Source organism: Mytilinidion resinicola (assembly GCF_010093595.1).
Source record: "Mytilinidion resinicola strain CBS 304.34 unplaced genomic scaffold BDZ99scaffold_2, whole genome shotgun sequence".
Classification (NCBI taxonomy): domain Eukaryota; kingdom Fungi; phylum Ascomycota; class Dothideomycetes; order Mytilinidiales; family Mytilinidiaceae; genus Mytilinidion; species Mytilinidion resinicola.
In genome coordinates, this window is record NW_022985438.1 from 2,547,628 (window position 1) to 2,575,238 (window position 27,611).

Below are 27,611 nucleotides of genomic sequence, written 5' to 3' on the forward strand. Positions count from 1 at the left end.
AAGAAGAAGAAGAAGAAGAAGAAGAAGAAGAAGAAGAAGAAGAAGAAGAAGAAGAAGAAGAAGAAGAAGAAGAAGAAGAAGAAGCAAGAAACGCTACGACGCAGGCGGTTGCTGACGCCGATAATGTCATAAGAATAAATCCGATTCCCAACTTAGGACCAGGAGCCGATCAAGAAAGTGCAGAAAGTGCATCAGGCAGAGTTCCTACACCGCCATCGCCACGGACAACCATCAATAACCAAGGGCCCGTAGAAATTCCTGCTTTCCACTATCATAGCGCTTTGAATGATGGAACTAGGCACAACGGTTCTGAACGTCGCTCTTTCGCCGCTAATGGCAACAACCAAGGTATGATGGTGCTCCAAACTGTCGGGGACAATCTGTTCAACGAAAGACTCCAGCAGAACAATCTGAAAGGCCTATATCCTTCCAAACTGCAACGTCGAACGCTCGCTCCTCGATCCAGTCGATTACAAGCTCAGAAACCGTAACAAAAGACGACCCGGAGACACCAGACTCAGCAGGCAAGGATGAGAACAGGGATTCGGATAATGAGACGTCGATGTCAACGGATCAGCAAGTACGAACACTTGTAGATGAGCTACGGAAGGTTCAACAGGATAAGAGAGCACTTGAAAAGAATCTCAACAAGGCAGAAAGGGAGATTGACGACCTCAACATCCAACTTGACGAAGCACAGGAGCGAGCCATTCAGGCTCCGTGTGACCCTACGACGACAGAGGCATACTGCAATCTGGCATCGATTCTCCGCGACCGCCGGGCTCAATGCGAGGAGCTTCGTATTCAGCTGAAACAATCGCAAAAGCGAGAGCAGGAGCTTGAACAACAGCTACACCAAGCAAGACAGAACGTTGAGCATAACGAGAATATCATTGGGTATTTGAATGGTCAACTGAGTGCTGCGACGCTCGAGAGGGACCAGAATGCTCGGACCGCCGCGGCATTGCAGTATCAGCTGCACAATTCTCGACAACAACAAGGTGTACAAGCCGACCATCTCGGGAACCTGACAAATGCGCTTAACCACGCAAATCAAGACCGAGCGAGGTTTGCAAGTCTTGCAGAACAGTTGCAAGAGCAGCTCCGGGAACGTCAAAATACCGCCGACAACTTGAAAACTAATAGAGATCTTACACGTTACCAGAGCCCGGATATGACTGCGAGGAGTACATCGACGATCACGGTGGAGAAATTTGATGGAAAGCTGAGCAAAGTTAAGCGCACAACAAAACAGAACGGACAGCTTTCCGGGTAGCGGGTTGATTGAGAGACCATTACAGCACAATGAGATGAGACTACCAGATGACAGGCTTGTCACGGTTCTAATGACCTTTGTAGTCTTGTCATGACTGTCGTAATCTTAATTTCGCTAGGAGTTGTTTCTATCGTGGACTAATTTAAGCTCTCAGCAATGGGGCAAAGGTGACTGTACCCTTTCCGAGATGTACTAGATTTGATGGGATTGTGGGAGATGGTATCGAGGTCTGGTTGAAGATGTTGTCAACATAGGACAGTATCAAGAAATCTTGTCTCCTAGCCCGAGCCGAAGCTAAGCCGGTCTTGGCACATAGTCACGTGCATATTATTATGGTATAACAAGCATTTATCTATTAATCCACTTCTAATAGCTGGCGACAAGGGATGGCTCCATACAAAGGCAGGACAGCTATGCATCTGCTCTAAAAATATCTAGAAAGAATACCACACTGCCCCATCCCGTGCAAAAGATATATCCCGGCTATGAACCCGCGTCTTGAACACGAAGCCCCACTGGTAAAGTTACTCAACGCAAGCCTGATCGGAAGGGAAAATAGATGATAGGAATCATCCCAACGGGACAAACGATAGATTTGAGCCACTTTCCTAGGGAATTGCAGTAAGCTGTGCTCTATATACGCTCTAATAAAGGAAGGGGATCATGTAATCTGCGCGAGTTTACATGCGTGCACGGTGGGACGTGGCCGATGCATGCAGACTCCCGGGGAGCACCCTCATGGCACACCCATCAGTTCATCTATCTGAAAACTCGGCGCTTTTAAATCACAGCGCATATCCACTAAATCAAGATAGGTAAAGTAGGTGAAGCAGGCCTTGCGACCATTCAATTGTTATGTACAGAGAAGTGAAGTCATCCATCTCCCCTAGTGGAGTTCCATCCGGCCAGCTATCGCGCTTGTCTAATGCAGCGGAGGAAGTAGTATCCTATCAAACCCCATCTCATCTCGCAACAAGAACAGGAGTTTCGAAGTAAGATGGAAGAAAAATTCACAAATGCTCGCTATGTTATGCTTACAAGTATCCAACACCTGAAAGTCAGGTCAGGGGCTATAAGAACAAGGAAAGGTCAACTCCGAAGAACGCCGTGCTATGCAGGTGCATTAAGCGGCTAGAAAGTGCCGTTTCTAAACGAAAGATCGAAAAGAGATTTTGGTTCGAGGTGGAAGAGAACATGCGGACCACTCAATACGTAAAAGCTTCCTCGATGAAATCCATATGGCAAGTGTCCACGCGTCTCCGCACCGCAGCCCTCACGTCGTCCGTGAAAGGCCCGGCACCGCACACAGTCACCGCAACGGCGCCGACTCGCGTCGCGATCTCGCGATCGAGCACGCTTGGGATGGGACACCGGCCCGGATGCATAGTGATCGTTTCGCTGACGCTGCGGATCTCTTCTGGCCGTCGGGGTTTCGAAACGAAGATCATCATCTTGAAGACCTCTTTTCGCCTCGGCATAGACAGGATCTCATCCATCCAAGGCTTGATCCACTCGAGGCACTCGGCGCTGGGGACTGTCCAAACGAGGACGACCTTGCGTGTGGCGACAGTGCCGTCGGCGAAGCCTTGGAGGAGCTCGCGCACATATTGGACTTGGTGCGTGATACCAACGCCGGCGGCGAAGAGGAGGACAGTGCCGTATGATTTTAGAGAGTCGTGGCCGCCATAGGGTCCCTCAATAGCGCCCCAGGTAGTGAAGGTGTTGTTCGGGGAGTTGGAGGCTTTCTCGTACATGAGGCGCGTAATGCCTTCTCGAGCGCGGCAGATGAGCGAGATGCTACGGCTGGAGCGGCGTAAGCTGAAGAGCTCTTCGATTTCCTTTTCCGATGTTGGTAGCTTGTCTTCTATGGGTGACCATTCCTTGTCTGGTTTACTCCAGGCCACTGAGAAGGGATGGGAGGTCCACCATTGGAGGGCGGGAAGGTATATGTGCACGTGACAGCCAGGCCGTGGAGTCCAAGGTCGAACCATATCGACGGTAACGCGACACGCTTCACCGTGTAGAGCCTCGATTTGAACGCGAGTGCAGCGACGACGACCCAGGTTGAACCAGACAATCCGAGCGACACGGAAGAACCATTCCAGACCCAGAAGGGTAAAGACGATCTTGATCCATGGGAGCTGAGGAAGGTGATGAAGGTCTATGTGCACGTAGACTCCGATGATTGCTACGATGGCCAGGATGCGATGCGCGGTAAGGAATGTCTCGTAGAAGGAATGCCTAATCGGTGAACAGGCCTGTACGACCATGAACAAAAAGATAGCAGTCCCTACCATGCCCCACTGGTAAGATGCGTTCGCCTTCAGTACCTCCCCTACGCCGGCCCAGTTGCCTGCATGGTGTGTGTTGACAAGCCAAGCGAGAGTGTGGACAAGGGACTCAATAACGACTAGTCTCGCGGCCCATCGATGCAGAAGGTTGAAGTCGTCGTAGCTGACTTTGAGGATCCAGATCAGAGGGTTGTTACGAAGCGCAAACAGGATAGTCGGAATGAGATTCAGCGCAGCCAAACTCCCACTCCGGCCTCTCAAAGCTGCGATCACGGATGAGGAGTCAGGCCTGTCCCACGGGAGAACCAAGCAGTATGCGATGTTGCTCAAGAGGTAGACGGCGAGCAGTAGGGTATGGAATCGGCCGGGAAGGGTTCCGTTGGCGACAGTGGAGGACAGCTGGAACGGACGGTTGTGGCGATGCTTCCATAGTGGCGCCATGAACAGATGCTTCTGCAGCCATGGCCACCACGAGGTGCGGTTCTGTCCCCAATATGCTTGCTCCTTCTTCCCCATCGCGTTTAGATGTCGCATGTGTGCGCTCCATAGCTTGGCAAGTCGTAGAAGGAGAGCCGCTCCACACAGTGCCATGAAACAGACAACAAGAACGTTAGTCCAGAGGTAGTTCCCGGTCTGGTCCACGCCTGACAGGCCGTGCGAGTATTCGAAAGGATCATCGTAGGCCAAGTCGGGGAGGAGGCCGCGTTTCTCGACGCTCGAAATCGATGCAGTGTCTTGCATATGAGGGGTCGTTCTGTGCTTATGGAGGTAGGAGTGTAGGAGTCCTTGCGTCGGCATGGCGGCCCGCGCAGGAAGAGTCGTGAATGTCGTCACGCCAGAGAGGTGCAGTGGCGGGTGGTGTTGCTGAATAGTTGACGTTGAGAAATGAGACTTGGCAAGATCCAACTGGTGAGAAGGCACTCCTGAGTGCTGGGAGCCTTGGTTGGATTGGGTAGGGTCAAAAATTCGAAGAAAGAGGGTCCAAAAGGATCCGCGATATATTTAAACGGACCGGTTGTATTGTCAGGTGTATTGTCATGAATAGTGGTGGTGAATGTGACAAGACAAAGTGACAAAGAGACGAACAATGCCAAGTCAGCGAGCAGACATGACAATGACTTTGTTCGAGAGTTGAGTTGGTCTCTGCGGGGACCCGAAGAATGCTAGTCTAGGCGTCGCTGTACAATGTTCAACAGTGTACGAGGTGGACGATGGCGCGGTGTATATTCGAGACCAGCCGAAGGTTGCGCAAGGAGTAGTACCAAGGTAGGTAGTAGAGAATAGCGACCGGGCAGTTGTCGACGGTGATGTAGACAGCGGTGCAGAAGGAAAGAGTGAAGTCGTCGATTCCGGGCGCAACGAAGGTGAAGTTGGCGTCAGTCAATAGCGACACACGAGAGGTAATAGCGGATAGGTGGAATGAATGGGAGATGGAGTCGTGAAGTATAGGAAAGGAAACACTAGCACAAACGACAGTGGCAGTTTCGAAACGAGTGACTGTGAGCGCGGTGGGGAGAGCGAGGAAGACCAGGAGGGAGGTGGTTTTGATGGCCTCACCGACCTCCCGGGACAAGTGGCGCCGCAGCCAATCAGTGAGGTTTGAGCCGTCTTTCTGCAGGAACAAGCCGCCAGGGCCGTGCAAACAGCGGGATGCCGCCAGCCTATCGACACGAAACCGCCGCCAGCCGGGGTCCCGGCGGACGCAATCAGCGCCTCCAGAGCCGCCTGCGCAACCCATTTCTCACACCACGCTGCTCGACCCAGGGCAGCATCGCCAGCCACTCGCCCACGGCGAAACAGCGTCATCAAATTCTCACGCCGCGATGAGCCGACAGCACTCCTGCCCACGTCGCCATCTTCTGTCGTGGCCCGCGCCCAGCGAACAGGCCCGTTTCAAGATGACGCCCTCGCGGCGCCACGAGAGGCCAACCTCGACGCCAGCTTGGCGAAACAGCCCGAGCCCTCAACGGCCTGAATCGCTATCGATACCATCTCCATCGTATCTAGGCCCCAAAGATCCAGGCCTTTGCCAGGAACAGGCCAGGGGACTACTCCTCCTTCTTCAACTCCTGTCTGCCCACCTGCGACACCTCTCCTCTCCGTCCATCACCACTCGCTCCCTTCTCTCCCCTCTCCCTCCTGCACTGCACTCCAAACCCTCCTGCTCCCTTCACCCACCCGCACGCCTCCACGCACCTGAAACCCCTGGCTGAACCCAGCCGGCCAAACTTCCGAGCCTGCAGCGCCCCCTGCAGCGATCCCGCCTGCCAACCCTCACGCTCCCCCTTCACCAGCCCGAAACGCACCATGGGGCCGCTCCGCTGCTATGTATTGTGCAGTAGGTAAGAAAGCGTGATGGTAGCATCATCGATAAGGTCTCGACATCTCCGAGCTCCAAGACGCACCAAGCTGCTTCGCGTGCGGAGCGACGTGTTTGGTGAAGAGAGGACGTTTCACGCAAAACTCGTTGCCAGTCCTGTGGCGCTGGCCATCTCCGTTGGCCGTGACGCACGAAGTCGGTGTGCTTATCGTCGGCGCTTCGCTTGTGCGATGGCGGAGATTCTGAGCCAAGTTCTGCGTATTCATCTCGTTGCAGTTGCTGGGGAGGGCACAGCGGCCCCGAGGTTGCACGGGCAGTTGAGACTCGGCGTGTTGGTTCCTGCACCGGCTGTGTTGGTTGAATCCTACTTTAAGAAACCTCACTGTACGTCCACAGAGGTCTAGATTTAGATAGAGGCTGTAGACCACCTGCCTAGTTGGCTTGTTAGCGTGGTTAAGCATAAGTCGACGGATTTATTGATCCTCCACTCGAGCCGATCGATTTCCTGCTGACCCTGAGATGATCTCCTTATATCCTGTAGAAAAGGAAAAATACAAATTTTGGGCAAAAACAACATGCGCTTAGCGGGATTCAAACTGGCAAAACTCGAAGAGGGTACGCTGATAACCGCATCCCTAGGCTGATGAATGGAATACAATGAAGTTCATCAGATTACCACTCGGCCAATAGGTTTGGTGTTGTTACAGCGAGCCGCCCTTGGAGTTCTGTGAGCTACTCAGAATTCACTGGTATATAACCTCTGGATCATTGTTGTGGGTTTTCACAAAACATTTAGCGGTTATTCGCAGGAATGCTCAACGCTCACGAGAGCTTACACGTGCACCATTACGCAGCAGCCCTGGCAGCAATAGTATGTTAGCCGCCTGTCCCATGTCTCTGAGCCGTATATACAGTTTGTAGATTCGTCAATTTCTACCAAGTGGATAAACCAGACACTCCCTCGTCCCTCATGCACATGAAGACCGCACTCAACGGCCACCATACATCGTGAACTATCAGACCTCACACCGACATCATCATGAACACGTCCTAATACCCAAGCCCCACTCACAGTGTACAAAACAGCCCACCACCCACATACCTCGCATTGATACCCAGATACTATACGAAAACAACAAGAAACAACGACTTTTAACGCTGCGGCCCATCCACCCCACCAAGCTTACTCACCCGATCCGGCCCGTCGCCCGCAAAGTTCATCTGCATGAGCGCTTCACGGGACCACTCTTCATCGCCGCTGCTCGACAAACTCGTGCGGTTCGCGACGCGCAGCCCACCTCCCTGGTTCTGCGACGGCAGCGTCCAGCGGTCGCCATCGTCTAGCGAGCCCGTCCTGCCCGGGTCCAGGAAGGGTTTGTTGCCGTAACTAGGCTGCGGTGGGCCCGTGTCCTCGTGCTGGACGCCTGGTAGAAGCGCGCTGGGGAGAGGAGAGGTGTGGCCGGAGGCGTATTGTTGGATCGGAGTGTTATTCTCGTCGAAGACGCCTCTGGCGTCGACAGGCGAGTAGGTGATGCCGCCCTCGCCGGCGATGGTTGGGAACATCTTTCGCGTCTCCGTCGGTGTCTCGTCGTTAGCGCCATCGCTCTGCGAGCGGAACGAGCCGGCGGCTAGTTCAGGAATGGAGTCTGCGTAGGGACCAGATGGCATTTCGGAAATGCCAGTTGGTAGCGGGGCATAATTTGAAAGCTGGCTGGATTGCTGGAGTCCTATATTCGACATCTGGGTTGTCATCCCCAAGGTGCTTCCCTTCAGGCTACCCTTAACGCTTCCAGGGCCGCCGCCGTTTCTAAAGGTGCTCGTGCTGGAACGGCCAGCCATGCCAGGCTCTTCGGTGATCTGGCTGTCTGGGCCTTCAGGATCACGGATGCTGAACTGTGCGATGGTTCGCATCTTCCTTGTGACCCAGCCCGCGAGGATCTTGCCTCGCTGCTTCTCGCCGAGTCGAGAGCGGTGGAAGTCTCCTTTGCTGACAAAGGCGACGACGTCGGTCACGAGATGGTGCTCGTTTAGGATGGCGTTGACAATGACAGGCACGACTGAAGCTAGGAAGCCCTTGCGGAATATTTCCACAACGACTACAATTAAGCCTCCTGCTTGGAAAACAGCGCTACGAATGTTGTTAGCTTGTACTATACGATAGAAGGACGGGAGGGAAAGAATGACGAGAATTAAACGAGAGGAATGTATGACTGTGCTGTCTTAAAATTCGGGGACGAAGGGGGCTACGCACCAACCGCCTGGAACGACATTGCGGTGACATTTCTCTACTGAAAGCTCTATGTCACTTGAGAAGTGATTGAGTCCGTTGACTTCGAATGTATCACCGATACTGCCCAATACGAAGAGGATTTGCATCTCGACTGAAGCACCGCCGGGTCCGATGGGTCTGCTCACGTTGTGTAGGAATCCGAGATCGCCGGTTCGAACATAATGCACGTTAGGATCACCATCAACTGTCCGTCCATTGAACCTTTCGGCATCAAGAAGCTCCTTCGATCCGTAGAAGCTGTGTGCGTTGGCTTCAGATTGTACCCAAATCTCGCCATACTCGCCGACTAGGCACAGGTGGTTCGTTTCGGGATTGACAATGGCGATCTGTGTGCTGACGGGTACCATCCCGGAGTCTTGCACAAGAAGAGAGAAGGGTTCGTTGTCAGGGTCTACGGGGATAACTAGTCCTCGCCTGAGAGCACTCATATCCAGCCAAAGCTCAATTGGTTCGATGCACATGTACGACCGGGAAGCCACCATCGGGTTGAGGACGTGGGAGTAGATTGTGTTGATGGCTGTTCTGTCAAGCCCAGCTTGCGCAAAATGTACACGCACCTTTTGGTCTGGTGCACGTCAACGTTAGCTAGAGCTACAATGTATAACATATCGTGCAGACTTACAGACATCGACTCTGGGTCGACCATCAGTTGCAATCATCAAGTTCTTGAGCTCCTGAAGAACAGTTGCTTTGCCAGCGCCATGAGCCATCGCATGATCCAACATCTGGCTCGTAGCATAGGTGTCCTTGATTTTGTATCTTGCTAGCGTCTGGAACAAAATGTTAGGATTTTGTGCGAAGTCTACCGGCGACACAAGGTAGGTCGGCGCAGCTGAATTCTGTTAGTACGTATTCGTGCCTGAAACCTCATGTTACAAACCTAGGAATATCCCCATGACACATGTGTGTATAAATCCAAGCCCAAGCGTGCTTCTGACGCAGCCAAGAACCGGCCTTGTACTAGTCATTTGACACGTTTCCTTCTGGACCTTGCAGAGGGCCATAATAGTATCGTGGCCTAATTGAACCGCGATGCGTCTTTGATCAGGGGTCCAATACGTCCAAATCAGTACTGGATATCCGCTTTGTACCCATGCAGGCCGTATTGTCAACCCTAGATCCCGACATCCACTAGATTGCTTGGGTGGTTTTGCTGTGTTGTAGGTACCTGGAAGGTTGACTCTCAGAATCATCGCTGACTGCTTCAAATGTTGAGATACCGTCTTGATCTTCATCAAGTGGTCCACTTCGTTGTTCACAAGTATTGCTTTCACTTTGAAATCCGCGATCATGTGCAGCATTGCTGGCGCGTCCTCGTTTAGACGATTCTGGTCGATGGGCGCCATTGGGATAGCAATTGCGCCGAGGCAAAAGCAGGCGTGGACGGCAAAGACGAAGTCCTCGGAATGCGTGTACATCAGGAGTAGATGATCTCCAGGTTGGACCTTGACCTTGTTTTTCAGGTACATTGCGACTGCAGCGACCTTAAGATCGAACTTTTTCCAATTCACACCCTTGCCTTCTCTTCCCCGGCCGTCTATCGTGCAGTAGGATAGTTCTTCGGATTGCCGAGAGACTCGCCATTGCATGAGGTCATGAATGTTTGAAAATTGATTCAGGGGAGTGGATGTCCGATCATCAATCACTACTTCGCGGTAGTCAACACCAGAGTATTGCTTATCTTGCATCATCAGCATGCTCTGCCGCGCGCGAGAAGCCATTGGAGACCAGATTCCACCGGATGGGTCGTCGCCAAGCGGGAGGTTCTGCACAGCTCTCTCGACTCCAAATTTGACATGAACACAAGGCAGAGAGCCGTTGTCAAATTCTTTGCGACAAAGCATATTTCCAATCTCTCTCCTACCGTTTTTGACTACTCTTGGGAGTTGGTTGGGTGCAGTAATCATTACGCAATAGACGCGTAGATGATGTTCTTGGTATAACACTTCCATGCACCGTTCGGAGAGAGAGTCCAAAAAGGGTATGTCTAGCTGTCTGGGAGGGCCGCCTGGGTTCGTTGGGTTCGTCGAAGCGGCCTGAGTTTCAATGAGGATGATGGGAAGGTATTCGCCATTGACGTGATTGTCGAAAGCAGAGCTACACGGATTAGTCGCAGCTATCGTTGCAGTCTTGGAACACTCACCAGTCGTAAATCTTAGGGACAGATTTCATGATGCTGACTACTAGGTGTTGGACAAAGAAGTAGCGGTGTTCTGCCTCTTGGACACCGTGTTCAACCCACTCCACTCGTTGGCGGATACGATCCTCATATAGACCGAGGACAAATATTTTCCCCTCAACAATACATCCAAGAAGACCTGTCCGAAGGAATTCTAGGTCAAGCAGAAGTGGAGTTGGGTTGCCTTCCACGAATCGATATGGCCGGGCGTGGAAGATGCTTTCTGTATGTTTCGGTAACGCCCAGAACCCTCCAGATAGAGATGGCGAGTCTACCCAGATTTCGCCAATGGTATACGGGCTGCAAAGCAGGTTGGTCTCTGGATCAACAAGAGCAAGCGTACCATCTGGTATGGGGTAGCCAAATGCGCCGATTCTCATAGTGCCGGGTTCGTTTGCTCGCTTCCTAGCTTCATCTCCCATCGCTAAGACAATGACTTCATTCATCTTGAGCGCCTCTTTATCAAGTAGAATCTCGGTCAATTCGGTTCGGCTCTTTTTGTGGTTGGATTTTTTGATATTGCCACCTCCAATGAGACTGCTGTAGCCATTTTGGGCGCCAACGTCCTCTGGTTTCTTCTCCTCAACTTCTTCTTCTGGCTCTTCCATGCTCAAAGGACACCCCATACGCTCCTCTCCACCCAACCAGTCTCTGACTGATACAATCATGCCTCCATGTTCTGGTAAACACAACATTGGCGCAACTAGTTCTCTTGCCCTAGGATTTCGCATAGGACGCAACCACCGATCCGCAAGGATTTCATGGAACTCACAGTCGACGGTCAGGGTATCAATCAAGCAGATTTTTACCGACGCGAAGTTTGGCTCGATGCCCTTTTTGAATGACCGTGTAGCCATTGGATCTTGCTGGTAGTTGTATGCCGCGCGCTTAAGCCCGGGGTAGTCGGCCACCATGATTGTTGTCTTGTACTTCGAAATCAGATGTGCATATAGACCTGGGGTCTCAACAGTTCGTGCTTCAAGCCATAAGGTGGTATGGCCGCCGTACACCCCGAACAATACCCCTAGTATTAGACCAGCACCCTCACGAGGGTCCAAGTAGCTCAAGATGGTCTCGCCATTTCCGCTCTTCGGGGTCCCGGCAATGAAATTCCCATTCTTATCCCGTAAACCTGTATGGAAGGTATCGAGGCCCTCTTTTCCTGAGGGTATAGTAGAGATAATGGCACTTATACAAGCCATTTGGTGCATGATAGTTCTGTGGCTGAGAACGACACCTCTCAAGTCGCCGGTAGGTGCTCGCGAAAACTCAATGTAAGCGAGGTCGGGTACTTGAAGTGGTGGTGCTTCGTCGTGCTTCTTTGGATGCCAACTTCCGAACTCATTCGTCTTCCACCATTCTACACCGCTAGGCCATTTTAGGCGGTTTTGGCTGATATCACGGTGGAATGCTTTTAGATTATTGTCGGTAGTGAGAGCTAGATGAGCTTGCGTGGTAGTCAGTAAAAGGCTTAGCTTCTGGTAGTCGTCGACGCTATTCATCGGGACTGCCACAACCCCAGCAATGAAACAGCCAAGGAGCGCGATGGCGAATTCGATAATCTCCGTATCACGGTAAACCAAAGCTACTCTGTCTCCACGGTAGAGATTGCTCTTATCCCTGATAACCTTTGCAACTTTCTCAGCACGGCTGTGAACCTTGTCCCAGGTAATTGACGAGACTTCTTTGCCTTTGGGGTCAAGCAGCCAATACGCGATCTGTTTGGGATTCGTCCTCCCACGGTGGCGTAACACGGCACCAATGTTGTCAAATTTTGACATGGGTACGTTGCCATTGTGGGGGTCGTACACTGCAAATGGTACGTCGCGAGGCTCCAATGGTAGTTGACACTCGACCGCCATGGCAGAAGGCAACTCGTTCTGTGAAAGCATCGGAGGAGGAATTGCAGCGGTAGGTGAGAATGCATCCCCGGAAGAATAGCGATTTGGGCCACCATAGCTGTCCCGATTATCCTGGATTTGTTGTCCCGCAAAATCGGAAAAGTAACCTTGCTGAGAGTCCAACATGGTGCTTAACCGGCTCGCATCTCCAGGCGAGCCAAAACCCCCGCCCGCTTGGTCATTGTAGCCGGGCTGATTTGCAGGATTGAATGCATAATCAGGGTTCATCATTGTCCCCTCTCTCGAGTATGTGTATGACTCTGGGGTCTGCGGTCGAGGTAACATAGATTCCCTCCCATACGATGGTTGTCTTTGCATCGAGTTATTCCGTACTCCAAGTTGGCGCTCTTGGAAACGTCCTACTTGGCTTGGTGGATACGCGATATATTCGCTTGGTGCGGTCATAGAGCCCTGCGCCTGCGGAGGGTATGGGGATGTCGATCGAGAGCTATCAATTGATGCTAGGTGGCTTGTGGATTGTGCGTTTAGTGCCGCCAATGACGCGGAGCGGGATCCATCGTTTGAGTATCGCTCATCTACAGGACTTTGCATCCGAATCACTGGTTGTTGAAGCTGCGGTGTCTGTCCGGCGCCGAGGTATTGGGAGAGGAGAAGTGTCCGCCGTTTCTCGTACCTTTATAACCCGTCGTGTGTCAATGCAAGACTTCCGGGAAGCGGACATGAAGACGAGGAGTGCAACATAGTGCATAGGAAAATTCGAGCGTACCCTTTCTTAGTAATATCCCCTTCCTATTCAGAAATTGGGGTCAGCACTGAGATATAGAGGGGTGCGCAAGGATAGTACATACCTCTAACTCATGCTCCAGCTCCTGGAGCTTAACCTCGAGCTCCGGATTGGTTTCCGCCATCGTAACGTGGAGACCTTGGGCAAGATCAGTGCGAATGAGTGGTGTATGAAGCTCCAGTCGTCTCAGATATGGATCGAGAAGTGCTGGAGATCAGAATACATGTCCACCATGCGCCGGCGCGTGCAGGGGTCGATGTTAGCAACGAGTGGAGTGCTGGGTCAGGAAACAGCAAGTGAAGGTTTGGGAGTATCGCGGTGGATGGCTCCGTGGGGTTGGGTTCGCTCCGTCGCGGTAGGACTCGTGGTTGGAGTTGGTCGCGTCCCACTCACAGAGGAATATGACGTTTGAGGGGATGCCCGTGAGGGACGTGCCGCCGCCACAGCTTGGAATACTCGAGCCGCAAGGGTCTCAACGGCCTCCATTCCGTACTCCACGCCCGTTGCTAAGACTTCAAAAAGCCATCGTCTTCGCGATTCGCCTCCTACTTGGCATAGCAGGACGCTGCGTCTCGAGCAACCTCCTTCGTCCATCGGCAGCCACAGCCTGACCACGGAGCCATCCGCAAATAGAACACGAAAGATTTCCACCGAGGCATTTCCGCACAGCTCGACGTGTGGCCTGCCGTATTCTACTGCTCCAATCCTTCATCCAAGGCTGGTGAATGCCTCGGTCCAGCGACTCGTGCGGGCTCCCATTTCCCACGCCCGAGCAACTATTATACCCTGCTGGCCTTCACGATTAGATGTCAATATGTTCACTCATCTTCTAAAGAGATATTAATACGACAGCTCTCGCTCTTATTCTATCTTTCCTTGTATAGCTACTTTAGATTGTACCCTTCGTCACGACTGTACTCCAAATGCCCCCCATAATGCATTCGACGCTTATCAAGCCGCCCGCAGTAGACTCCTCCATATCCAGGATTGAGAATGTCCTCGAATTGACCCAGCTGTCCGACATCGACCCTGACCTCTTCACAAACATGCGTCCGCTATGGCATCCTCCCGGAGCGCGAGGCATCTTCGGTGGTGCCGTCATCGCGCAGTGCCTGAGTGCTGCGCAGCGCACCGTTCGTCGAGACTTTACCGTCCATTCGATGCACTGCTACTTTGTCCTCGCCGGGAACTCTGAAATCCCCATAATATACCACGTTGAGCATGTTCGCGAAGGGAAGTCGTTTGCGACTAGGACAGTCCAGGCGCGACAGAAGGGCAAGGTCATATTCACAACCACCCTAAGCTTTGTGAAAGAAGACAGTGGAGGGAAGGTCAAGGTGGAACACACAACTCCGATGCCCGAAGTACCTGCCCCAGTTGAGGGGAACGATGATATATATCCCCAGGGCGACGAAGGCCCGTTCCAAAGTCAACGCGCCGAGATTTTGAACTGTAAGTCGGAGCAACAAGTTCACTGAAGTAATCTGACGATTTCAGACGAGTCCCCTCACCCGCACACAAAGAAGACGAGACAATGGATGAAAGCTCGAGGCCGTATATCTCCATCCGGGGGACACGAAGCCCATCTCTCAGCCCTAGCGTACATGTCGGACAGCTACTTCATTGGGACCATAGCCCGCGCGCACAAGTTGACGCGCTATTCCTCTTCGCGTACTGGGAACAGCAAATCTACCATAGACGAAGAAATGCTGAAGAAGCTACTCGCCATGGACGACGAGACGCTGAGGCGAGTACCTGGTATAGAGGACGATGACATCAAGCGACTGCAGTTGCTGAGACAAGGCAAAGACATATCAAAAGAGGAAATGAGGCCGGAAGTTGGGATGATGGTGAGCTTAGATCACAGTATCTACTTTCACAACCCAAGAGCATTTAGAGCAGATGAATGGATGTTTACAGAGATGGAATCACCATGGTCTGGAGACGGCCGGGGTTTAGTGTTCCAAAAGATGTTCACAAAGGATGGCGTGTTGATTGCTACGTGCGTACAAGAAGGTGTTGTGCGGCTAAAACAGCCGCCAGAGAGCAAAATATGAGCTGATCATTTATTTCTACTCTCCTTAGGACTCGGATGGAGCACGTGGGAAATAGCGATCTTCGGAAGCCCTTGTACAGGATGAACTCTTCGCATTTCAATAACGCAGCGCGTAGAGCGCTGAGCAGATTGCGATATATTACTTTAGACGTGTATAATCTTGCGTAGTTGAAGGCTTCTCTGGTCTTTGAGCATGCCTGCGATGAAACGATTCCAATTCTACCTGCAATATCATATCGTTTGTAAGTTTGCGACATCGCAGCCGGCTCGCGTCGCCACCTAATCCGAACTTCCCCGCGTCAGGACACCAAAGTGAATAGGTTGCCCATACGACACCAAATAGGAATTATCAATATTAGATTGTTGATGGATCGTACTATGGCTATTGATCCGGGCAATGCAGAACTCGAGGCTGAGCAGAGATTGCAAAGGTCAGGGACACAGAAGAAGCCAGCTTAACTCAAGAGCTTCCACTGTATAGCCGTTCCGCTAATATTGTGTAGCTTCTTTAACTCTGATATACTTTCTGATCTGACAGTTCGCTTCAGCGGTCGCGAAGTAAAAGCACACAAAGTCATTCTCTGCATTCACTCGCGGTGGTTCGCAAATGCACTCACAGGCAGCTTCCTGGTAAGGGCTAATATCTGATATCAATGTAATTGCTGAATGCTCGGTTTCAGGAGGCCTCTCAATCTACCCTCGAGCTTCACGATGACGACCCTCAAGCGCTTGAAGGAATGCTGCGTCATTTCTACAACTTAGAACCGATGTCCCCATGCGAAACGGACAGACCCTCGACCCCAAACCAGACCGATGCATCTGCGAAACTCAAGCATATTGTTCACCTCTATGCTGCCGCCGACAAATACGATGCCCCAGTGCTGAAGAAAGAGGTTCTAAGCAGCTTCATGACTCTTGCGCGCAAGGACTGGCTTGCTTTATGGAACTCAGGTGAACTACCTGATATCATCGAGGCCATCTATGCCTTCGCCCTTCGAAAAGACCGTCTACGAATCGCAGCTGTACAATTGTCCCTAGAAAACATCGGCAAGTTTCGCAAAAGCAATGTAGACGCATTCCGGGATTTAATTGAATCAGTTCCCGACTTTAGCGCCGACATCCTTATGCAGGTTCCACTCCCTAGCCCTGTCAAAGTATCAGCAGACTTTTCAGAAAAACTTGTGGAAGTCTTAACCGCGCATTCCGGCCAGTTGGAGCTCCACGAGGCCGCCAAACTAGGTGACCTCGCTCAATGCAAACTCTTGATCAGGATAGGAACATATGTTGGCTCCCTGTCACGGTCTCGGGCGGCAGGATTGCCCTAGCTAGCTCGGGCAGGTAGGTAGAAGTAATAACTGAATTCACTACGTGTTCTATAATGCACGGCAGGCAGGCGGGTTGAATAACAAGACGTAGCTCAAGGAGCTACAAGGAGGCAGGGCGGCGGTCGGCAGGTATACTCCTGCCAAGGCTCGCATAGGCCCTTGCAACAAGGCCTCTCGCCGGGTCCTAACATCACGTGTTACGCTGTGCAGCAAGCTTCACCGTTCAAGCCGTGACACTCCCGTGACATTAATGAGTCGACGCCTTTGCATTTTGCCGCTTTCTATGGCCGCATAGCCATCGTTCAGTTTCTCGTTCAGCACGCCCGCGCAAATGTCAACGCTCGTTGCGATAATCAAGCATTCCTTACTCCTTTAGCTTGGGCTCAGTATGCCGGACATGACAACATTGTAGAGTATCTTGCTAATGCGGGAGGCCTGGAGACCTGATTGCTTAGGGGGGAGGAGGAAGAGCTTTGTAACGATCGAGAGGCAGCCTTAGCCGACATTGAACGCAGGCTTCAGCTACCAAAAATAGCCAGCACATTGTGTATGAAAGCGTCCAGAGGGGGGCTACACTTCAGGTTATTTTGGCATAGGCCCCAGTGCCAATGGGGCATAAATTGCTCTGGAGAAGCTTCGCACTTTTTCTCGAACTCCATATTCCCGTCTCAAATCAGAGTTTATGATTGCCTCTGTTCCTGCTTTGTCGCTAATCTAGGTCTTGCGAAGAATTCGAGTCTCAGACCTTTCAGCGGGGCTGTCACTACTGTTCTGGCGGATTCCTGGCTCAAAAGGAGATTCCAAGAATGGTCGCACTCCTAGTTGGAGAGTTCAGGGTGGAAACAGGTGATCCCAACACGGCATTTCCAGCAATGCACACAACGAAGCCGTGTTTTGGGAGCATGACGCCTCTGTCTGACGACAAGGTGTTGGTGAAGGTTCGGAAAAGCTAGCGTATGAGCATTTGCTGTGATAAGAAATAAATTAATATGGAGTCCTTGTACGAACCCGACTACGAACATATACCCCTACTATGCGGTGAGATATGCATCAACCTCCCTGCGAGGTTTGTAGCATTTAGGCTGATCCGGAGTATGCGGAGTCGTACTGTACCGAGTGGAGTGGCATGCCACCTGTGCCCCTTATTTACTTACAAAATGAGAAAGGAGCTAGCGGATTGAGCTGCTTGCGGGCGATGTCAAGAGCCAGGAGGTCCCCATTCCCTCCTCTTGTTCCGAATGAAACACGGCTTCTTGCATAACGCGGAGCGTATATAGGGTGCGAGTAATCATTATGTGAGCTAGCAAGAGGACCCAAACGGTACGAGAGAGATCACAGGGGGTATTTCGCGACGGAAAACGCTCGATGACTTGATTACTTTGCATAGATATATCGATTGATCCCGAGCTCTCCATTCAAGTTAGTTTTAGTCGTGTGCTTGCGTTAGCGCATGAGTTACAAATGGGTTGAGGTGTTGAAGCAAACCTGGGACGAGAAGAGCGAGAGTTCAGACTCATAAGGAGAAAATCCCGGAGAGCGGTGGATAGCGACGGGGCCGTGCGCCGATTTCATAGCGATTTGGGGACTGCCCCGCAATGCCCGCAAGTCGACATGGTGGCTTGACGTGCGAGGGTGCCCGGCGTTGACTCAATGGACGGACTGACAAGGGCCGGCAGAATTTATCGTCATGGACCTAATAGAATAAATTCTTTCACTCTCCTCCCTCGCGATTCCCTCGCACAACGACCCCAAAAAAACCCTTAAAACACTGCACCATGCCGATGCTCGCTGACCCTTCCAAGAAGTATCGTCGCTTCACTCCGCTGAACCTGCCGGACCGCCAATGGCCCTCCAAGACGATTGACAAGCCCCCGCGATGGCTGTCGACAGATCTCAGAGATGGCAACCAGAGTCTGGTCGACCCAATGGTAAGCGCGCACTGTGCTATACACGTCCAGCACCCACTAATCGTGTGCAATGTAGGACGGTGACCAGAAATGGACCTACTTCCAGATGCTCGTCCAGCTTGGATATAAGGAAATCGAGGTCTCCTTTCCCTCCGCCTCCCAGACCGACTTCGACTTCACCCAGAAGCTCGTGAATACCCCAGGCATTGTCCCCGACGACGTGTGGCTACAAGTCCTCTCGCCATGCCGCAAGGAACTGATTCGACGCACTGTCGACTCCCTCAAGGGCGCAAAAAAGGCTCTCCTCCACCTGTACCTCGCCACTAGCCCATGCTTCCAGCGCATAGTCTTCAACATGAACAACGCCGAGAGCAAGGCTCTGGCGGTCGAGTGCACGCAGTATGCGAGGTCCATCACCAAGGACGACCCAAGCCAGGCAGGTACCGAGTGGGCGTTCGAATTCTCCCCCGAGACCTTCTCAGACTCCGATCCAGACTTCGTGATTGAGGTGTGCGAGGCTGTCAAGGCAGCGTGGGAGCCCAGCGTGGAGAACCCAATCATCTTCAACCTCCCAGCTACCGTCGAGATGTCCACCCCGAACGTATACGCCGACCAGATTGAATACTTCTGTCGACATATCTCTGAGCGGCAAAAGATCTGCGTATCTCTTCACCCACACAATGATCGGGGCTGCGCCGTTGCCGCCGCTGAACTTGCGCAAATGGGTGGTGCCGACAGAGTTGAAGGTACTCTTTTCGGAAACGGAGAGAGGACCGGCAACGTGGACCTGGTCACACTCGCGATGAACATGTACACCCAAGGCATACATCCTGGCATCGATTTTTCTGACCTCAAGTCAGTCATTGACGTGGTCGAGAGGAGTACTAAGATTCCTGTACATGCTCGTGCACCGTACGGCGGTCAATTAGTTGTTTGCGCCTTCAGCGGTTCTCACCAAGACGCCATTAAGAAGGGTTTCCAAGAGAGGAAACAAATTGGTGCAACCAACGAGAGCCCCTGGGAAGTGCCATATCTTCCTCTAGATCCCCAAGACATTGGTCGAACATACGAAGCTATCATCAGAGTCAACTCTCAGAGTGGAAAGGGTGGGGTGGCCTGGATTATACAACGCCACCTCGATCTCGACCTACCTCGCGGACTTCAGATCGCATTTTCCAAAATTGTACAAAAGGAGACAGATCACCTTGGGCGCGAGCTTCTACCAACTGAGATCACAAAGCTGTTCGAGAACGCTTATCATCTCAAAGTGAATCCGAGATTCAATCTTGTAGACTACGACATCACCGTAGACCGGTCCGTATCGCCAGCCCCACCAGAAGCAGGGAAGACACAGAGCACCAAGAGTCTGAGAAGATTATTCTCTGGCGTCATCGAAATCGATGGCCGTGAACATAGGGTAAAGGGCGTTGGAAATGGCGCTCTGTCAAGCCTAGCCAACGCCTTACGTACCCTGGGCATTGATTTGGACGTCGCAGACTACAAAGAACACTCCATTTCTACACAAAACCACGCTCGAGGCGAAGGCAGCAAAGTCAAGGCTGCAACATTCATCGAATGCAGCACAGCAGAATCAGCCCAGAAAGTCTGGGGTGTCGGCATCCACGAAGATGTTGTACAGGCATCTCTGATCGCCATGCTATCAGCTGCGTCTTCTGTATGGCGCCCTTCCACTTAATCCTTCCATCACCCACCCCTTCCCCCTTTCCTTCCTTCTGTCTTCGATGGCTACGTCTCTCGTCAAACCACATCGCTGACATAAACAGTTCCTGTCAAGTCGGCCTTCAACTCCTATTCCATTCCGACCGAAGAGATCGGACACGATAGAAAATCCGTCACCGAAACAGCTCTCCCCCGCTAGACCGACTAGTCCTACTCCTCAAGGAGCAGACCCCCTGAGTCAAGTAGTTGCGAACCTTGAAACAAAAGTCAACGGCTCACATTAAAAGAACATGATACAATCATGAAAAATATAGGTTTTAATTTCACGGAGTTCAAGCAGCATGTGGTGGGGTATCCCGTGTGGTATTGAAGATGGCTACCACATTCTCGATACCAATTTCTGATCTCACTCAAACTTTTGAATTGGCTCTTTTGCATTCACGTCTGGGCAGGGTCTTACCAAAAGCATGATTTGCACCAAAATCGCATCGCATTGGTTTGGGTACTGAACCATTCAATCAATCAATCTTTCGCTTCTGCGTGTTGTATACCACGTGATCTAAATCTTACGCTTCTCCCAAGGGCACACTCATACCATGTATGCCTTTATAAGCTGGACGCTGTGGCGGAGTCCATGCCGCTAACACCTCAGCTCTCACACTCTCGTCGATCTCCCAAACCTCAACTTTGATCGGCCGGCACGTCTCTTTCATTCCACCCTCCATCTCTTTCTCCACCATCTCGCCCTTGCCTTCATCCGCCATACTCCACCCCCACGCAGAAAGATCACCCCCTGGGCATGTGCTCAACGCACACAGCAAGTCCTGCTCTGCGAAGAAATCGATAAAGGAATCCGGCGTCGCGGGTGACGCCTCCATGAAGTAGCGGCCGTTAGCATCGAGACCGGTGACTTGAAAGACGTTGAGGACATCGTGGACATCGAACTCGGTGAGGCCGTGGGGTAGCACAGCGCGGACGAGGTTGGAGTGGCAGTGGTAGTCGTAGGAGGTAGAGGTGAGCATCTGGTTTACTGGGATAACGTGAGCCGTGCTTCTTTAATTTCAACCATCGATGCGTTCCATGACTATTCATCCGTCCTCCATTGCCCATAATATGCCAAAATGAAACTCAGGAAGTATCGAGGATAGAAGAAGAAAAACACAACGGAACTGCGCCCTGAAAACCTACCATAAGGATCACACCGCGTCCCCAGCAGATCATGACACCGCCCTCCCCACTTCGTCCGCCCACCCCTCTCCAGCTCCCCTCCCTCCTCCCCCGTGACCTCCCGACTACCAAGCCCACACCCATCCCTAACCATCCCACACAGCGGCCGCATAAACGGGAGGTTACTCCACAGCCGATCCCCCTCGCGCACATGGCTCCCCTGCAACTGCCGCGTGCGCGCCGCCCAGAACCTCTCCCGCGGATCGTGCAGGTTCCATACATTGAGGTCGCCGACCTGCGGGCCCTCGGGGGTCGAGAGGCGGAATATGCAGGCGGCGGGGACGGTGAAGGCGGAGCCGCTGCGCGGGGGGATGAGGGTGGTAGAAAGGAGGCGGAGGGCGGAAGGGGGGAGGCTGGCGATGCGGGCGTAGAGGGTGGAGGGGGGGTGCAGGGGAGAAGTGGCCGAGGTGGGGAGATAGGCGGGGCGGGGTGGGACGGCTTGGTTTGAGGGCATTGTGGGCCAGGGAGTTGGGAGGTGTTTGGGGGGTTGGATGGGTTGGGGGGAGTGGTTAGGGCGAGGTGGTGGCTTTATGGTGGAGTTGGGGAGGCTGGGGTTTTGGATGGGGAGTGGGATTTATTGCCTATTCTGTAGGATAAGAGAGGTGCGTTGAATCGATTCCGATATCGGAGGTGAGATTGGACTAGGACGCAGATTTTTGTGGTCTTGGTTGACGGCGTCTGAAGTGGCTCAGCGACTTTAGGGACTGTTCAAAACGATGGAGAAACATCTGACTTGGATTATCGATAGTAGGTTAGGGCAAGTCTAACATCGTCAATGCAGTGTAAGATGCACTCATTTCAATGGTCAAGCTGACGGTAGCACTCCGTGGTCGTATTCGTTTTGATTGTTTACATAGGGGGTTTTGTTGGCCTTTTTTAGCAGAAGGTGGTTGATACAGAGGAAAAGGGGATACAGAATGGTGCCGTATTGCCGATAAAGACCAATATATCGACCGAAAGCCTCCGACAGTTGCAACCCATGATGGGAAGATCCTACGACAGAATTCACCACACTTCCGATACTTACTTGGGAAGAACGTTCTTGACCAGTGTGAGGAGTAAGCCGACCGTAACTAAACCGACATGAGCGATCCGTTGCAATCGACCGTTTTAGTGGACCTGGACAGTCTAATCAAGGACAAGACCAGGGTCCAACCTGGATTAATCGGGTTGTAATCTAGTGAACTGACCCACATACGCGTTTTAGGACGCGTTCTATGCCCCCACGGGTACCCCTTTTCTACCCACAGGGTAAATGGAGGTCCGTGTCTAGTCAATGGAAGTCCGTGCCTAGTCTGTAAACGGTTCTAGCCGGTTACAATCCCTCTCTAATAAACGGTGGTAAGTGATCGATTGGGAATGGGCTGCGAACTATACCCCTCTAACTCGCTCCGTCGGCTTATTCCTCACACTGTTCTTGACAGCCTTGATGTAGCCCTCCGCGTCCCTACGCTTCCTCTTCTCTTCGTCCAGCTCTTTGCGCAGCTAGGCGTTGTCGTGTTCAAGTTGACGGATGCGCTCCTGAAGCTCGATGTTGTCCCCTGAGTACTCGGAAGTCTGCACGACGGGTGATGCGCAATAGCCCTCTGAGGTAGCCATCAAGGCGGCCTTGGCGTTAATAGGGGTCTCCCAACTTGGAGCGCGATAGCCCATGTCGGCCTCAGGAGCCCGGAATTGAGTCGATATCTCACAAAATCTGGGGTTTGTCTCCGTGTAGAACAGGGGACTCTCAGACGGTCGTGACGGTGTAGTCAAAGGCGTAGTGGAGATGGTGAGATTTGCGCTGTGTAAGACACGACATTAGCCAACACACGTCTATGTGTGTACTGCTGTTTACCGCCTCTTGGGGTGGCCCTGCGAGATAAACAGGTGTGCAGCGCCTTGAGGACAAGTTGATATCTTACGCTGGATCGCTGGATGGCGTATCATATCGGTGTCGTCTCGGAACTGGTGACTGTTCTGTGGGCGAAGACGTCCGGGATTGGCGCTTTGTTTTCACATTTTGTATGGTGGAAAACTCGTTGGGGGAGCCTGGGCGCCGGAACCAGGCGTACAGGAAGCTGTCATTATGCTCCAGATCCTCGAAGGTCCATCTAAGGATCCTGAAGATACGCCCACGTGAATCCTCCTTGTACACGGCGAGAAAACCCCCCTTCTTGGTCGCTTTATCGCATATTTGACCGACAGCGTGCTTCCAGGTTGCCTCAAAGTTTCTCACAGAGAGTGGGTGACGGCCCTGAACGGTCTCTGTGTACCCCTCGGATACAGCCTCGAGAAAGTCGCTACACGGCGAATTAGCAACAACAACGGCATACCTGGAGCGGGGGAGCGGGGGAGTGGGAGAGCGTACTCCCACCACTCGGTCGGATTGATGGCCTCGTCGTCAATCTTGCGTTAACCTTTTCGCGGGTGGCCTGGGGTTTTTGCCCCCAATGATGCCCGAAACTCTCCAACCTTATCAGCAGAGCGGTAGTAGTTCGCGTACCACCAGGTAGCCGTCTCGAGGATTTTGACAAAGTACCAATCGCATGCTTCCGAAGCGAGCATTTTGTTGTCTTTCGCTATCTGATCAAACACTGGCACAATAGGTGCTTTGGGTTCCGCTTTCTTGTGCCGTCCGCTTACCCGTCGTTCCGATGGCCCGTCCATTTTGGCGGCTTGATGGCGCGATGCCACTGCCAGCGTTGAGATGGAGTCGATGAGGTGGAGGAGAGAAGTTCGGGCTCGAGTGCGGCGTTGTAAAAGAATAGTTAGGTAGCGCGTGAGAGCTTCCGCTACCTAGCGGAAAGCGCGCGCTTCACCGCTCAATCTGTGTACACCCTTCTGCTACTGTCCGGGGTTGCCTGGCGACGTCACCGATTGCTCAGTGAGCGAAGACCGACGGCTCTCTCGGTCTGCTCTGTGTACGCCCTGTTACCGCTGCCTGAGGTGGCCTCGCGACTCTACCGATTGCTCAGGATGGTCGAAACATCCACTCACCTAACGGTAACGGCGAGCACCGAGAACTCGGATGCCACGCCGTCGACAAGTCCAGCAGCGATGACGACAAGCAATGAAGGTTATCGAGACTGACTAGCAGTAGAGACAAAAAGCAAAGAGATGAGATCACCGAAAGATGCAGAGAGGGATATGTCGACGGAAAAGGGGAAGTACACCTGCAGAAAGAAGGCAGGCATCAAGAAATCAAGAGAGTGATATGTACACAAAGCTAAGTATACGGTAAGCATGTTCACACAGACTGTTACTTCCATTCATCAACCACCCGGCCCAGCGCCGCCAGCATCTCGCTCTTTCTTGCATCATCGCACCAACTCCCCTCAATGCCAGCCCGACAGATTTGAGTCCACTCCGCGATGCTCAGATCGAATGCTTCATGGACAGCACAATAGTTGTCCAAGATGTACCCGCCAAAATAAGCGGGATCGTCGCTGTTGATGCTGAAGTTCACGCCAGCATCTAAGAATTTACGGATGGGCAAGTCCTTGATGGAAGGCACTCCCTTTAGCACAACATTGCTTATAGGACACACCGTGAGCATGGTGCCGCTCGCCGCAACCCGGCGCATGAGGTCCTCGTCGTCTGCAAGCGCCCTACCATGGTCAATACGCTCAATTCCTAGGAGCTCAATTCCGCTGGCGATGTAAGAAGCCGGGCCTTCCTCGCCCCAATGTGCGGTCCGGCGCAAGCCCTGCCTTCCGGCTTTCTCGAATAATTCCACGAACAAGTTTGGGGGATATTCAAGCTCACTCGAATCTAAACCAATTCCTTTGATATGGCCGTCTGAAAAGCTGGCCTGCACGTCTGCGTCATCAAAAGTCTTCAAGGCGTCTGGGACCGGCAGATGTCTTAGAAAACAGCAGATCAGTTCGGTGCTGATACCCAGCTCGGTCTGAGCACGATTGCGAGCGGCGTTGAAGCCAGAAAGAATAGTCGAATATGGAACGCCACGAGAAGTATGGGCCTGCGGATCGAAGAAGACTTCAGCGTGGTGGACGCCATCCGCCGACGCTCGCTGAAAGTAGTCCCATGCAAGAGCTTCGAAGTCGCCTTGATGGATCAGAACAGACATCCCGATGTAATAGAAATGAAGGAAGTCATCCAGTGACGTGAAACTAGATTTCGCATTCATATCAGTGCCTTTCTCGGAACAAGCTTCACGTCAGATCTAGTTTGAAGGAATCGACTGCGTACCGTTCATAGCGGGCCGAAAGAGTCTCTTGGGACGCAAAAACTGCATCATCTTTAGGTAAAGCAATGTTATTACGGCTTGCAAGCTCAAAAAGAAGAGGTACACTCAAGGCTCCTTCGAGATGGACATGATGCTCGGCCTTGGGTAACTTATTCAGAAAGGGATGCAGAGGCGACCGACACATTCTTTCAACAGCTAATGGGTCTTAGGAAAAGAAAATGCAATTTCTTCAACTCTGGTTTACGCCGTTAAGCAGCCCTGGGTCATCAAAAGCTGCGGTTGGGACACGAAGGAGAAATCTGCGGTCGATTTTGAGTCGAAAAAGCACGTACGGACTACGACGTTACCTCGAGCTATCGATAAGCACTATGTCGTTCTGAGACAAGCGCCCCACAGAACCAACGGCTTCATAGCCAGAAAAGCGTCTGCTGTTGTACCTGCCCATGTGGTGCAGCCGCCGTTGTTCCACCTTGTGCGCCACGAGGCTGTATCGAGAGGGGTTCAAATCTTCCCGTGTGCTGTACCGCTAAGAGTAGTATTGTCCTGCCCCTTGCGCACACATACAAACGCACGAACCAGCCTGCGATGCCACCAAACTAATAGCAAACCGGATAGGAAGGCAAGATGAAAGGAGTTGGTAAACCCCCACTTCGTTAATAGCGCACTCGGCACCGGCTTTTACTTTTTCAACTCATCTGCCTGTAAGGGAATTCTTTGCGATGAAGACAAGCTGAAAACTGCCAGGCAAGGCTATCATAGGCTCATTGAGAGGTTGATTAGCCTAAATGGCCGGGCACTGAAGCGACAATCCATAAGATCGACGACTTGGCCAGGGTTCCGTTGAGGCGCATGAGCGAGGTAGCAGCACGTGACGCATTCACGTGATATCGACGCTCAACATCAACCCGGAGGCGACATCTTGAATGGGAAGGTGGAGCAGAAGTTCAGCATGTCTGTGTGTCGGGACAGGTTTTCTCGAAAATGTCTCATAGCCCGCGGCCCTTCTTACCTGGTCGTCGTCATGGCCTCCGCCACGATCGACGGCGTTTCCTTCCCGGCTCGCACGTGGATTCACGGTTATCAGAATCATGCATGAAGGATGCTCAGCCTAGCGACGATCAATCTGATGGACGAAACGGACATCGACTTCCTCTTCAAGCTCGGGTACGACCTGGACGCACGCGAGAATTACGTTTCTGACCAGCGGTCTGGTGTTTCATGCAGGTCCGCGGGAGCTGGGACCACAAATCGACGCGCAGCCCCATCTTGGTAAGTAGAGCACGCTTGGAGGCAGCAACAGACACAGATGAGGCAGTTTTCGTAAGGAAAGGTCCCGCTAACGATCTTATCTGCATTCACTATTATAGAGTATCGGTATCTGGACTGCAACGGGTTACCCCGGAATTCAGTCGGCAGTGCCCGCGCTGGCCGATGACAGGAGGAACCGGCGATCCCAAGGAAAATGTGACAGGGAGGCGCTGAGCGCTAGGCCAATGAAGGGACCAGCACTCTAACGGCAGACTCGGGCGGAGGCATCCGAGCCGCTAGGAGGCTCATGCGCACGAGCAGGAAGCACACAAAGATAGGAAGATCCGCAGATCAATTCTCGCAGATCGTCAACCAGCACGCTTCATGTGGTTACTGACGCTTGGGACTAGCTACGTACCCTCCGGGCGAAGGATATCTCCACCTCACACGGTACGGCGGTTATGAGCGGTCATTTTCTTATGACTTTCTGTAGCTCCCACAGGCCAGCCGAGAAGCGGGAAGCGGGAGAAAGATTGTTGTTTTAAAAAGACGCACTGATGGCTCGGCGTCCTCACCGAGGAAAAGCGCGAGCACGACGGCGCCGGAGCATGGCTTGTGTGGCGACGGCACGTTTGGAGAGGCCTTCTTTGCGGTGCTTCTATTGTACTGCGCTTCTGACGCCGCCGAAAGCATGGCAAACGTGCCGCGAGCAAACCCTTCACCTCTTCACCCGCGACATCGGTTGAGGCGCGGGAGAGTCTAGGCGGGCCGGCACCCCAACCGCCCCTGTTGGTGGTGTGGTAGAATATGCACCCGGGGGCCGCGATGCAGGAGAGGTCTGGACCTGGCCGTGAAAAGGTCGACGACAGCAGATGGACTTTCACCATGCTTGCAGCTTCGACGGGCGTGGCACCCTCGCACAGGGCTTGGAAGCCTCCAGCCGATGTATTGCCAGTGGGGAAAAACGTGGCCGAGGC

General features: G+C 52.5%; 12 protein-coding genes across 12 annotated transcripts; 6 read left to right on the top strand and 6 right to left on the bottom strand.

The window, feature by feature from the left end:
• The first annotated feature begins 339 nt into the window (after positions 1–339).
• Positions 340–1,345, top strand: BDZ99DRAFT_138073 (uncharacterized protein). Its single transcript, XM_033712665.1, has one exon. It carries the CDS (start codon positions 563–565, stop codon positions 1,274–1,276), a length of 714 nt encoding a protein of 237 aa, XP_033583480.1. The 5' UTR covers positions 340–562; the 3' UTR covers positions 1,277–1,345.
• A 1,136-nt stretch (positions 1,346–2,481) lies between these two features.
• BDZ99DRAFT_485104 (uncharacterized protein) lies at positions 2,482–4,308 on the bottom strand (the record flags this gene model as incomplete). Its single annotated transcript, XM_033722688.1, has 1 exon — positions 2,482–4,308. One exon carries the CDS (start codon positions 4,306–4,308, stop codon positions 2,482–2,484), a length of 1,827 nt encoding a protein of 608 aa, XP_033583481.1.
• Positions 4,309–4,560: 252 nt separating this feature from the next.
• Positions 4,561–5,305, bottom strand: BDZ99DRAFT_543109 (uncharacterized protein; the record flags this gene model as incomplete). The annotated part of the gene is made up of 1 exon (XM_033726773.1): positions 4,561–5,305. The coding sequence occupies one exon, from the start codon at positions 5,303–5,305 to the stop codon at positions 4,757–4,759; it is 549 nt and encodes a 182-aa protein (XP_033583482.1). The 3' UTR covers positions 4,561–4,756.
• An 18-nt stretch (positions 5,306–5,323) lies between these two features.
• On the top strand, positions 5,324–5,856 carry BDZ99DRAFT_138105 (uncharacterized protein). The gene has a single exon (XM_033712666.1). It carries the CDS (start codon positions 5,391–5,393, stop codon positions 5,778–5,780), a length of 390 nt encoding a protein of 129 aa, XP_033583483.1. The 5' UTR covers positions 5,324–5,390; the 3' UTR covers positions 5,781–5,856.
• Positions 5,857–7,039: 1,183 nt separating this feature from the next.
• BDZ99DRAFT_376780 (acyl-CoA ligase) lies at positions 7,040–12,383 on the bottom strand (the record flags this gene model as incomplete). Its single annotated transcript, XM_033715043.1, has 5 exons — positions 7,040–8,015; positions 8,139–8,742; positions 8,800–9,009; positions 9,058–10,274; positions 10,321–12,383. 5 exons carry the CDS (start codon positions 12,381–12,383, stop codon positions 7,040–7,042), a joined length of 5,070 nt encoding a protein of 1,689 aa, XP_033583484.1.
• Positions 12,384–13,754: 1,371 nt separating this feature from the next.
• Positions 13,755–15,285, top strand: BDZ99DRAFT_566340 (Thioesterase/thiol ester dehydrase-isomerase). The gene is made up of 2 exons (XM_033727574.1): positions 13,755–14,454; positions 14,500–15,285. The coding sequence occupies exons 1-2, from the start codon at positions 13,926–13,928 to the stop codon at positions 15,057–15,059; spliced, it is 1,089 nt and encodes a 362-aa protein (XP_033583485.1). The 5' UTR covers positions 13,755–13,925; the 3' UTR covers positions 15,060–15,285.
• A 151-nt stretch (positions 15,286–15,436) lies between these two features.
• BDZ99DRAFT_566341 (uncharacterized protein) lies at positions 15,437–16,619 on the top strand (the record flags this gene model as incomplete). Its single annotated transcript, XM_033727575.1, has 3 exons — positions 15,437–15,489; positions 15,562–15,688; positions 15,739–16,619. The coding sequence occupies 3 exons, from the start codon at positions 15,437–15,439 to the stop codon at positions 16,381–16,383; spliced, it is 825 nt and encodes a 274-aa protein (XP_033583486.1). The 3' UTR covers positions 16,384–16,619.
• Positions 16,620–18,158: 1,539 nt separating this feature from the next.
• BDZ99DRAFT_376523 (2-isopropylmalate synthase) lies at positions 18,159–20,254 on the top strand (the record flags this gene model as incomplete). The annotated part of the gene is made up of 3 exons (XM_033715030.1): positions 18,159–18,311; positions 18,367–19,965; positions 20,075–20,254. 3 exons carry the CDS (start codon positions 18,159–18,161, stop codon positions 20,252–20,254), a joined length of 1,932 nt encoding a protein of 643 aa, XP_033583487.1.
• Positions 20,255–20,444: 190 nt separating this feature from the next.
• Positions 20,445–21,651, bottom strand: BDZ99DRAFT_433849 (uncharacterized protein; the record flags this gene model as incomplete). The annotated part of the gene is made up of 2 exons (XM_033717413.1): positions 20,445–21,000; positions 21,159–21,651. 2 exons carry the CDS (start codon positions 21,649–21,651, stop codon positions 20,537–20,539), a joined length of 957 nt encoding a protein of 318 aa, XP_033583488.1. The 3' UTR covers positions 20,445–20,536.
• A 1,031-nt stretch (positions 21,652–22,682) lies between these two features.
• Positions 22,683–23,846, bottom strand: BDZ99DRAFT_515112 (uncharacterized protein; the record flags this gene model as incomplete). The annotated part of the gene is made up of 3 exons (XM_033724942.1): positions 22,683–22,980; positions 23,102–23,479; positions 23,683–23,846. 3 exons carry the CDS (start codon positions 23,844–23,846, stop codon positions 22,683–22,685), a joined length of 840 nt encoding a protein of 279 aa, XP_033583489.1.
• Positions 23,847–24,229: 383 nt separating this feature from the next.
• Positions 24,230–25,785, bottom strand: BDZ99DRAFT_407411 (adenosine deaminase). The gene is made up of 2 exons (XM_033716477.1): positions 25,389–25,785; positions 24,230–25,309 (listed from the first exon to the last, which is right to left on the bottom strand). The coding sequence occupies exons 1-2, from the start codon at positions 25,568–25,570 to the stop codon at positions 24,439–24,441; spliced, it is 1,053 nt and encodes a 350-aa protein (XP_033583490.1). The 5' UTR covers positions 25,571–25,785; the 3' UTR covers positions 24,230–24,438.
• Positions 25,786–26,367: 582 nt separating this feature from the next.
• Positions 26,368–26,971, top strand: BDZ99DRAFT_494339 (uncharacterized protein; the record flags this gene model as incomplete). Its single annotated transcript, XM_033723305.1, has 3 exons — positions 26,368–26,550; positions 26,611–26,655; positions 26,754–26,971. The coding sequence occupies 3 exons, from the start codon at positions 26,368–26,370 to the stop codon at positions 26,898–26,900; spliced, it is 375 nt and encodes a 124-aa protein (XP_033583491.1). The 3' UTR covers positions 26,901–26,971.
• Positions 26,972–27,611: the final 640 nt, after the last annotated feature.